Source organism: Dermacentor variabilis, chromosome 1 (assembly GCF_050947875.1).
Source record: "Dermacentor variabilis isolate Ectoservices chromosome 1, ASM5094787v1, whole genome shotgun sequence".
Lineage (NCBI taxonomy): Eukaryota > Metazoa > Arthropoda > Arachnida > Ixodida > Ixodidae > Dermacentor > Dermacentor variabilis.
In genome coordinates this window covers 105,615,734-105,627,974 of record NC_134568.1, presented here as the reverse complement: position 1 = coordinate 105,627,974, position 12,241 = coordinate 105,615,734, and the positions used below count along the sequence as shown (strand labels likewise).

Here is a 12,241-nt window from a genome sequence, read left to right as displayed (position 1 = left end):
CAATCTTACATATCTTCTGAAAGTAAATTCAAACTGCCAACATCTTTGTTACTCCATAAATGGTACTACATGTTCCACACTTTTTCATAAGCAACCTATACCAAAAAAGCCCTTACTACTGCAGGTGAGCGAATTCTGTGAAGAAATGGGTGTGGCACTCCTTGAGCATCATCTAATGCCTCCAACAAAGCTCTCACCGCCATGGCAATGGCAAATTGTACAATTTGACACATTGTTTGTTGAGGTCACAAAGCATGCTCTGGAAATACTCATCCGAATGTATTTTCTTGAACTTCAGTAAAAAGAAAACTCTTGCCCAGAATTTTACACCGATACATCAAAGTCACTCACATGCTGGTGTGTCATTTCATTTCATTTCATTTTATTACCTTAAAGACCCCATACGGGGTATTACATAAGGGGTGGTTAACATGTGAACATAACAAAAGGCAGGTGTTACATCGAAATACAAGTTTCAACAGTTTCTAGAAATTGTGAATGACATGTGATGGCAGCGACATTAATGGGTAGGTCGTTCCAGTCCTTGGCAGCTCGAGGAAAAAATGATGATTGAAAAGTGACAGTTCGTGTTCGAGGACGAGAAACTTGGAGTTGATGGCTGGTGTGCTGTGACATGCGTGAAGATGATGGCGTGACGTAAGGCGGGCGATTTAGTGAGCTGTAAAAAAAATTTGTGATAAAGAGAGAGCGTGGCGATGCGACGACGAAAAGCAAGAGATGCCAAGCTAGATTGTGCCTTTAAGTGTGAAATGCTGATGTTATATGAATATGAAGAATGGATGAATCTAGTCGCACGATTCTGAACCGACTCGAGTGCATTGATGATATATGTTTGATGAGGGTTCCAGATGGCGGCGGCATATTCCAGTTGTGGTCTGACAAATGATTTGTATGCGAGTAGTTTGACGTGCTGTGGAGCATGACGAAGATGATGCCTCATGAACCCAAGGGACTTGTTTGCTGACGAGATTATGTTAGTCGCATGCGCATTCCAGGAAAGGTCGTGGGACAGGGTTACGCCTAAGTACTTATAGGATAGAACTGATTCTACTGGGACGTTTGCAATTGTGCAAGTAGACAGATAAGGATTACGACGGCGGGAAATTGAAATAAATTTGCACTTGTTAGGGTTCAAGGCCATTTGCCAACGGTTGCACCAGTCCTGCACGTTATTAAGGTCATTCTGGAGAGATGCTTGGTCAGAGATGTTAGTCACCGTACGATAAATCACACAGTCGTCAGCGAACATACGAATTGGACAAGATACATGCAGCGGAAGATCGTTAATGTATATTAAGAAAGGAAGTGGTCCTAAGACGGAGCCTTGAGGGACACCTGAAGTGACAGGGAGGGGTTCGGAGGAGATGTTATTGACAAAGACGAACTGGGAACGATTAGTAAGGAATTCTTTTATCCATTGTACTACAAGAGGATCCAAGTTCAATCTAGGCAATTTTATTAGCAAGCGGTTATGAGGCACTGTGTCGAAAGCTTTAGAGTAGTCTAGAAAGATTGCATCGGTTTGAACGTTGTTATCAAGATTAACGTGGAACAACAGAGTGAAACATGCCGCGGATATATGCTTAGTATTCATTAGGATCTTTGAGTTAATTTCGTCTACACCAGAAGAAGTACATAATTTGTTTTTTTCAATGATTGATAGTATACCATCTACCGAAAATACAATGGGTGGCATATGTGATGTTATGTTAATAGGTAGTGGAAAGTCTGGAGTGGTAGTTTCTTTTGTAAACACGGAAAAAAATGTCGTGTTGAATATATCAGCGCACTCGGCATCCGTGGCGGTGTCGCCTGCTGCATTCGTCACGCTGATGGTACGAGCTTCTTGGGGATTTAAAATGCGCCAGAACTGCCGAGGATTTTGAGTAAGTAGCCGGGGCAGGTCGACGTTATAAAAAGATTTTTTAGCAGTGCGAAGGGCACTCAGGTAGGCGTTCTCTGCCGTGTAGTATTTTGACCAAGCCTCGGTGCTTCCAAGACGTGTGGCTAGCCGGAAGCGACGTTTCTTTTGGTTTTCAAGCTTCTTTAAAGCTCTGGTGAACCATGGCTTATTTTGATTAGTGTGCATAGTTATTCTTGGTATATGTTTGTTTACGAGTTCATTAATTTTATTTTTAAATAGTGTCCAGTTTTCTTGAGGGGAGTGCATATGGAATAATGTCTCAAAAGTTGAAAAGAAGTCACCTAAATTGTAATTAATACCTTCGTAGTTCCCTTTATCATATAAGCATATAGTTTTGTTAGATTTTCGTTGTCGCATGGGTTGAAAGGTGAAGGTGGCATGGATTACTTTATGATCACTTACCTCACGGAGGTAAGTTATGGATGATAGACTGTCAGGATGGCTGCTTAGTATAAGGTCGAGTACATTAGATGTGTCTTTTCTAACCCGCGTAGGCTCTAGCACAAGTTGAGTTAGACTGAAATTAAGACACACATTAACAAATTCTTTAGCAGCTTCATTGCCTATTATTAAAGCACTGTTGTTAGTCCAGTTGATTTGCGGAAAATTAAAGTCGCCGAAAAGCAGGATTTCTGCGTTAGGGTGTTTTTCACTAAGTTTGCTCAAGATGTTATTAAGTTTATGCGAAAAATCAGGAGTGTTATGTGGTGGTCTGTAACAAACGCCCAAGAGAACAGTCTGTGGTGAAGCGCGGCAGATTAGCCATATTATTTCCAAGTCAGTCTCAATGGTTGCAAGCGTGCACGATAAATGGTGATGCACGGCGATTAGCACACCACCACCTCGCGAGATTTCGCGGTCTTTCCGGAAAAGGCAGAAATTCGGCAAGGCAGCAAGAACCTCAGTATCGGTAATATCGTAAGTGAGCCAGGTTTCGGTTATTATTAGCAAATTACTGTTAGATGACAACACGAGGTTAGACAGAATATCGCGTTTAGGGAGGAAGCTGCGTGCGTTGGCAAAGATTACGGAAAAGTAGAGGTTAGCTCGTGTCGATACCGTAGGGCGTTTCCCACGTCAAGTTGGCTGCTATTGCAATTCTTTCACACTCTGTGTGCGTTCATCGAAAACATAGCGCTTATTACCCATAAACAGAGTTTTAAAGCGCAGGGAGTAAGGTGCCGATTTGCTTTTTGCGAATGAAAGAAGGTGTCTGCGGGCCAATTGAACAGGACGCGTAAAATCCTCGCCAATGCTGAAGTTTGTTCCTTTAAATTTAGGGCCGTTGGAGAGAACAAGATCTTTTGTTTTATGAAAGGTGAACTTCACTATTATGGGGCGGTTACGATTAGCTGCACGATTGCCCAAGCGGTGCGCGCGCTCGATTTCTTTTGGGTCAAGAGTGATGCTCATATGTTTGCGGCAGTGGTCAATGATTATGTGCTCCGATTGCGCAAACGACTCTGACCCTGAAGATTCATCAATACCATAAAAAATTAGATTGTTGCGCCGAGAATGATTCTCGGCATCATCAAGACGCGCTTCCAGCCTCTGAATTGTGTGTGCTGCACAGGCAGCATCACTCTTCACGCTTTCTATGCCAGAACGCAAGGGGATTAAGTTTTGGTAGTGGGTCTCCAGGTTCGTCATGCGCACGCTCAGATCGGATATTGCTTTGTCAGTTGTTAGTAACTGAGACTTGAGGCCTTGAATCTCGGTGATCAGTTGCGATTGGCCTGCGGATAGGCTCTTTAAGTTCTTTTAGTACGGCTTGACTATCAGGTCCAGGGTTAGTTTCGATGTCACCAGCCAGCAACAATAAAGAGCGAATAACATCACAACACTGAACAACAATGGAAAGGCAGCAATGTGGGCCCGGCAGCTGCAGTAGAAAGTAATTACTTGAATGCTTCGTGAAAAGACTGTATGATTTACTAACCTGCATGTAGAACATCAGCGGATTAGCGTGCTGTGTTGAAGCACAGCAGCCGGGCCCACAAAACGCCTCCGTGCGCGCCTGCTCTTTTATAACTGATGGGCGAATTGATGTTGGTGGCGATAGGTATTCCGGCCGCAAGTCGAGTGACGCTGCCAGGAACAGTGGCGCTGCCGGACACACGAACGGTGTCAATGGTCTGGAAGTGATGCTGGCATTCATTGGGTGGTAGAAAACAGTTGTGGCGTAGTCGACATGCCAGGCAGGATGCGGTTGGTGTGCGTTTGGAAAAACCATAGCCAGGGCAAGGAACAGAACGTGGATCATCGTGGGAAGTGACACCTGCATGTAGAACATCAGCGGATTAGCGTGCTGTGTTGAAGCATAGCAGCCGGGCCCACAAAACGCGTCCGTGCGCGCCTGCTCTTTTATAACTGGGTGGATGGATGGATGGCGGCTATACCCTTTGTAACGGGCGGCGGCTGGCGCCACCTAGCCTTTTGCTCCCCCTCCTATTTTATTATTATTTTTATTCCTTTCTTTATATCCTCTTTTCCTTAACCTAGTTTTCACTCCCCTCCTCCCCCCAAAATAACTATATAAAACAGTAGAGGAAACATTATCTCCCCGGTTTATGGTATTATCTATCCCTTGACTTCCTCCACCAATCCTCTAGCCTCCCCTTCGTTACTGCCACTCTTTTCTCGTCTATTTGCCCTCGTTCCTCGGGAAAACCTAATGCCCCTTCCATATCTGCCACTGTTCCCTCTGCCAGGGTCGGGCGAAGGTCTGTGTATCTCAGCACTATATGCTCAGTGGTCTCCATTTCGGCTCCGCAAGCTGTGCACCGAAGGTCCATGTCTTCAAATTTAGCCCTGTATGTTTTCGTTCTCAAAACCCCCGTCCTAGCTTCGAATAATAGTGAGCTGCCCCGCGAGTTATCAAATAAGAGCTCTCTCTTAATCTCCTGTTTTTGTGACCTATACATTGATAGCGCTGGCTTTCCGAGCGTTCTTTCTTCCCACATTTTTCTTTCTGTCTCCTTCACCTCCTTTCCCACACTAGAACCACGTTGGACCCCCTCCCTCGGCTGTAGGTATCTATTCCTCAGCTTCCTCGTCCTGAGTGCCCACTTTGTGTTCAAACTTTTCATGTACAGAAATTTGTACACTTTTCCTGCCCACCTTTTTTCCTCCAGTGCTGGGAGTCTCTGTTCAAATTTTAGTTTACTTATTGCCTCTCTACCTTCGAATGACGTCCATCCCATGTCCCCCTGCACTCCCTCATTAGGGGTGTTCCCGTGTGCTCCTAAGGCCAACCTGCCTACACTTCTCTGTCTCGTTTCCATGCATGCCTGAACTTCCGATTTCATGCACAGTACTGAATTTCCGAATGTGAGGCCAGGTACCATAACTCCTTTCCATACGCCCCTAACCACCTCGTACCTATTATAGTTCCAAAGTGCCTTGTGTTTCATTACTGCTGAGTTCCTTTTCACTTTTTCAATCATAATTTTTTCCTGTTCTTCCAAGTACTTTTTGCCCTCGTTTAGCCATATGCCCAAATACTTGTATTTTTCAACATGATCAATCTTAGTGCTTTGTATTTCAAATGGTTCCCCCCTTTCTTCATTGTATACTATTATCCCAGACTTCTCTCTACTGAATTGTAGTCCCAATTTTTCCCCCTCCTCTCCACATATGCTCATTAGTTCCTGTAGCCCTACTCGGGTGTCAGCAAGCAGTACAATATCATCTGCATACATCAGTCCGGCTAGTACTTGAGCTACCTTCTGCCCTTCCAGCATATAGCTTATGTCAGTTCCTATTGTGCTCTGTTCTAGTCTCTTTTCCATTTGGCTCATGTAGATCATAAAGAGCAGAGGTGACAATGGACAGCCCTGCCTGAGACCTCTTCTTATTTTAGCTGGCTTTGTAGTTTCCCCCTCCCATGTTATCTCTACCTCATTATCTATATAAACTTGTTGTAGGAATTCAATCATCTTTCTATCTAGACCATATTCCCTCAACTGGCTCCATAACTTTTCTCGGTTTACATTACCATAGGCTCCTCTAATGTCTAAAAAAGCTATCCATAGCGGTTTCTGCCTGGCTGTCGCTATCTCTATGCACTGTGTTATAACAAATAAATTATCATCTAGCCTTCTGTTCCTTCTAAATCCATTCTGCAGTTCTCCCAAGATCTCTTCATGTTCTGCCCATTCCTCCATTCTCTTTTTCACCATCTGCATTGCTACTCTGTATATGACTGATGTGATAGTTATTGGCCTGTAGGATGTAATGTTGTCCTTGCTTCCCTTACCTTTGTAAACTAATATCATTCTGCTTGATTTCCAGTCCTGTGGAACATCTCCCCCTACTACTATTTGTTCAATAAGTTGTCGTAATGTTAATTTACTTTTCTGGCCTAATACGCTTATCAATTTCATAGGTATGCCATCAGGTCCTGTCGCTGTTCCCATGGGAACCTTGTGTTCAATTCTGTCCCATTCCTTACTTGTCATCTTTCTGTACTCCTCCTCTAATTCTGTCCTGCTGTTGTCATTGTTCTCCATTTCGCTACCCACTGGCTCTGCAAATGCTGCCTCTATTGTGAACCTAATATATTCCTGAGCTTCCTCTCCCTCTACCTTTGTTCCTTCTGGTGTAGTCAGTGAGTGCTGAACCACCTCAGTCTTCTTACTCTGTTGCTTTATGTGTTCCCAAAATTTCTTAGAGGCATTTCTGTCTTTTTTTCGTATCTCTAACATCCACTGTACCCCAACTTTTGCTATCTTGGCTTGAATTAATGCCAATGCTTCTCTTTTCATTGCAAGGTAATCCTCCCATTTTGTCTCCACCTCTTCTGGTGTGGCTCCCCTTTTCTTCGCTGCTCTGTGTTTTCTGCACGCATCTTTGCGTTGCTCTATGGCCTCCTTAACTTCTCGGTCCCACCAGCTTTTCGGTTTATATTTTCCCTGCTTACTTCCTAGTTCCATAATCTGTCCCTTCTCTAGCTCTCGTTTAAAAATACCTATTAACTCGTCGTATGTCCATGCCCTTTGCGGTTGCTTGGATACCATGCTTTCAATGTTTTTGGCCACTTCTTGTAGCTGCCTGTCATTCAATTTGCTCATACCTTTCCTTTCTTTAGTTTCTACCAGTGGTACTGTCCTTCCAAAACTGATTTTTATTCGTTTGTGATCACTCCCCAGGCTTTTTGTACCTTCCTCATCAATTTCCATACATCCCAACCATTCATACAGCTTGTGGGACATTAGGCAGTAGTCGATTGTCGAGTGGGTGTTATTTCTTCCCCATGTTATTTTCCCGTCGCATTTAATTTCAGTATTAACTATCACAAAATCATGAGCCTCACAAAAATCTACTAACATCTGCCTTGTTGCATCTGTCGCCCCGTCAAAGTATTCCAGATGTGCATTCATGTCCCCTAGGATGATTATCTCCCGTTTCATAGCTAACTCCCTGATGTCCTTGGCCATACATTTGAAATGTTTTGCATTCTCCTCTTTCGACTCATTCCCCGTTTTCAGATAAACAACTCCCAGGATTGTCTCAACATTCCCTACGGTGCCCTTGAGCCACATGTGCTCACTGCAGCTCTCCCTTACCCTTTCCCAGTCCTGTCCCTTCACTAGCACCCCAAGGCCTCCTCCTCTGCATTCTTTCCTTTTTCTGTTGCACCCAACCCAGGTGAATCCCGCAATGAATGATGGCTCTTCCTCATCTCTTAAATGGGTTTCGGCAACTCCATATACCTGAAAATTTTCCGTTTGTAACTGTTCTTCTATTTCGCCCCACTTAATGCGATTTCTTCCCCCCTGCATGTTAATGAACCCTACATTTACTGCCCTCTTCTTCCTCTTCCTCCTTCGTGCTCCTGTCCTGCCCCCCCTCCCCTGTCCTTCATCTTTTACGTTTTGGCTTGCAGGGTCGCCCTGCGTGCCTGCAAAAAAGCCTGAGCCCTACGACCCACCCTCGTTCCTACCTGCCATCCCGCCGGTTTATTGTAGTGAATGCCATCTCAGCTGAAAGGGGGGAAGTTTTTCCCCCCAATCATTCTGTTCACCTCCACCACATCACACTTGAGGGCTCGCCCCAACTCCCTAATCACTACATTTGCCGCCACTACCTGTTCTTCAATGAAAGGGCCCTGTCCCCTGACCTCTGGGACAGTACACAGGGCAAAGTGCACCGCCTCAGAGGTCGCCCTTAATTTCGCCACTCCCTCTTGAATTTGTCTGCCTAGCGTTCGCCCCCTATTCTGCAGGACGTCATTCACCCCAGCGTGCAAAATTACCAGGTTTCTTGATTTGGTGTTGATGGCGATAGGTATTCCGGCCGCAAGTCGAGTGACGCTGCCGGGAACAGTGGCGCTGCCGGACACACGAACGGTGTCAATGGTCTGGAAGTGATGCTGGCATTCATTGGGTGGTAGAAAACAGTTGTGTCGTAGTCGACATGCCAGGCAGGATGCGGTTGGTGTGCGTTTGGAAAAACCATAGCCAGGGCAAGGAACAGAACGTGGATCATCGTGGGAAGTGACACCTGAATGTAGAACATCAGCGGATTAGCGTGCTGTGTTGAAGCACAGCAGCCGGGCCCACCGGCTGCGATATGCTGCGATTGGTCCATCCTTTTCTCAATCCAATGTCCCGCACCCAGAAACAAGTATAGTTACTGCTGAGGCCTGTGCACTGTTGATTGCAGTGAAACATATAAGGAAAAATATCTTCAAAAAACAGTTATATTTACTGACTCTTTTTTAAGTGTCTCAAAAGCATGAATGTCACTCTGTGAACACAAAAATCCTGTTGTCATTTAGCTATATTCAGTACTGTGCACAGCATTAGATCTAAACAGCGTGTTATAGTATGCTGGGTACCTGGCTATAGAGGTTTTGAGGGCAACATGCTTGCAGTTGAAACTGCAGCTTCCCTAGCCATGAAGGGGAAGTCCTCCCCTATAGCTGTCCCTGTGATGGATTTGAAGCCTTTCCTGCTGAAAAGCCTTAGGGGCCATTGGCAGCACTTATGGGACACAGAAACACTTAATAAACTCCATGTCATTAAGCCGCAGTGAAGGAATTGGTCACCCGTTACGAAAATACGACGAACTGAGATCATCTTCTGCTGTCTTTGAAATGGCCACATGTATGAAACACACTCTCACCTGTCGATCGGTAATGAATCTCCTATCTGCAGTATGTGTGGCGAGACGCTGACTGTACTTCATGTCTTAATAGAGTGCCATGAATTAGAATCTCAAAGAGAGAATACTTCCCTTTAGCATATAAACAACATGCTCCTCTCCACCTAGCAGTGTTTCTTGGCATAGAACTGTTTTTTGACCACAAGTTAGTTTTAAGGTTTCGTCAAGATGCTGTTACATTGGGAATTGTTAGCCCTCTAGTCTTGTAGTGCATCCTCTCCCCAGAGGCTGCTGCTGCGATTGCATTTTCGCGGAGCACATGCCTCCTGGCCCTTGCGCTCAAGGGCCCTGTTGAGGCACCAGTGCTACTTTCACGTGCACATTTTATTACATCATCCCTTCATAGCAAAACATTTATGGTTATAGCTCGCATCTCTGGTCATTGTCATTATTTTAATAATATATTTTATGCAATTTACAGCAACTGATATTGGTCCTATTTACAGTCATGCTACATCCAACATTCACAGTACATTTCTCCATTTCAAAAATAATTCATTGAAAACTTATCACTATGTGTATAGCGCTCTTTGGCCATATCTGGCCCTTGTGCCATAACTCCCCCCCATACATCATCATCAAGCTTGAATATCATGTGTATTGACGTGACAGCATTAAGGAGCCCGTGTCGCAGAAAATCCGTCGGCGTCGGCGTCTGGTGTCAGACATTGTTTCCACAAAAAGATTTTGCATACAGTTTCTGCATGTGCGCTGCTTGCAGCCCTTTGGGGTGTATGATATCACGTGGCATGTTACGGAGTAGCCTCAATGATGTGGGCACAATGACTTTAACTGACTTAAATGTCACCTACTTCAGGTTTTATTATGTTATTCCATTTAATAACCTATAAAATTACTCTTTCATAGAGCCCACACAAAAGTTAATGCCAAAGTGGCTGTTCATTATGAGCAACATTTTGTACCCTTATGAGTAGACCATGCTTTAAGAGTCGATATGATTTAATGAAAAAGTTGCTTTTATGTTGTACTGTGTTAAGCAAGACTTTTGTGGTCTTTACAGTGGCCGTTTGAACTGGACACCTTTCAGAAGAAGGCTATTGCTCACTTAGAAAACAGGGATTCTGTGTTTGTGGCTGCTCACACTTCTGCAGGCAAGACTGTAGTTGCAGAATATGCCATTGCACTCTCTCGACGTCACATGACAAGGTCTGTGTATAGGCTGGAACCATTACTGATGAATAAGCTTGGTTCTTTATAAAAAATGCAAGTCCTGATCTGTGTTCTGAGCTGAATTTTTCTTTACTCAGGACAATTTACACATCACCTATCAAGGCTTTGTCCAATGAAAAGTACCGTGACTTCAAGGAAACCTTTACAGACATTGGGCTTATCACAGGCGATGTACAGATCAACAAGGAGGCATCCTGTCTCATCATGACAACAGAAATCCTCAGGCATGCACCAGCTTGATTTTCATTTTTACCCAATAGTAGCATGATTTGTTATGATTTTGCAATGTCTCATTATTAGCATGTTATAGCATACTGGGAATTTGGTTCTAGTATAGCATGTGGTACGTGTGTGGACGTGATGCCACCGTGCTTGCACGCAACCAGTTCTGACTTGCTTTCATATGTGTTCAGTGCTGCCATGTCTCTTTTATGCACAATATCAGGATTGAATCCCTGATCTGCCATGACTAGATGGGACGAAATTTAAACAGGACATATCCTTCTTCAATAAGAATGGTCCCCGTGGCCCTATGCTTTGTCCGACTTCTGTGTGCCTGGCTTGTTTCCAAGCTATGGTACAGCTTGCGGCTACAGATGGACATGTAGCAGGAGTCATAAGATTTTCCTACAAAAATTATTTTGTGCAGCGATTTTTCAGCTACCATGGAAATGATGGTAATTGTAGTACATGGATTTTTCTAATCTTCGTACTTGTGGCTAAAAATGTTCTTGTGACATTATTTCTTGCAGTTTAACTTTCTAAGATTTCCAAGCTTAAAGTATTCTAAACATAGCAAGGCAGTAAGTCTCTGCACACAATCGTAATCGTTGTGCATTATTCTCTTTATAAGACAACATCTTGTTGAGTGTGATCGATTTGCCAATTCACAAAGCCCTTTGAAACTGAAGGGGCGAAGTTAGGCAAATTCATGTACTACTTACCACTCCAGTGTTATTCCAGTAATCTTGTGTCACATTGGTAATTAATCTGACACGCATGCATGAGACACTGCTCTTTTGGCACGTTCTGTAAGCTAGGAAGTTGGCTCTTTTGGGCTCAGGATTTGGCCTGGCACTGTTTAAGAGAAAACGACATTAAGCACCAATACCAAATGAGAAAAACAGTCTTACTGCATGCTACAATTCTGTAACATCTAGCCTTCTTGTCTCTGCCTACATTGACTTACCCCTACTGTCATACAATTCTTTATCATAATCCAGGAAGTTATTCATAGTTCCATTAAATGACAATATTTGTTAACCATTTCTCATCCATTCTATTATGGACTTCCACAGAATTCAGGTCAGATGAGTTCATGATGTCGGTGTTGTGCTCCATCCATTATGAGCTCAACATTGTTAGGAGCTTGCAGCTGTTGATAGGTGGACAGTTGCCCTTGGTTCTGTTGTTTCCGATCTTGCTAGCACTTAAATCAGTGGGCTTGCTATTATATCAGCCCTTGGCACTGTTTTTCTTTGCATTAAATGCAGCTTTGGGTTTCACTGTTATTTTTCTGAATCCTGTGAAGGAACAGAGAATACTAACAAACATGGTGGCTTAAAGGGACACTAAAGAGAAAAATTTTCTTTTGTATTCGTAAATTACCCTTTCACAACACTAAAAACACCGTTCTTACTGTGAAAAGTCGCTTTGTAATCCAGAAAAAGTGCAAGAACACAAGACAGGCAGTGACTCCTTGAATTTCCTGAAACCAGCTTGTTGTGACATTATGGATTTTCATGGCGTCATCTAGAGCCTAGTTATGTATTTAGCGGTAAAGATTGACTAAATTGTGTTCTAAAGGAGCCAAACGTACATGGCAAGTTCCTGGAACTTTTGCTGAGCCAACACTTCCCAAGTATGAAAAAAATACTTTCAAATCTGTGATGTCACATTGACATACCAGTGTCGAGGTTTTGGCACGAAATTGAAAAA

General features: G+C 43.7%; 1 protein-coding gene and 1 pseudogene across 10 annotated transcripts in view; one reads left to right on the top strand and one right to left on the bottom strand.

Annotated features, from left to right (window-relative positions):
* Positions 1-12,241, top strand: part of tst (superkiller complex helicase subunit twister) — a 132,212-nt gene that overhangs the window by 47,912 nt on the left and 72,059 nt on the right. For all 10 annotated transcript variants that reach the window (XM_075692247.1, XM_075692238.1, XM_075692231.1 and 7 more), the window contains 2 exons: positions 10,134-10,279; positions 10,381-10,527. In XM_075692247.1, coding sequence (XP_075548362.1) covers positions 10,134-10,279; positions 10,381-10,527 — 293 coding nt within the window. The remainder of the gene's footprint in view (positions 1-10,133; positions 10,280-10,380; positions 10,528-12,241) is intronic.
* On the bottom strand, positions 2,878-3,938 carry LOC142582448 (uncharacterized; annotated as a pseudogene).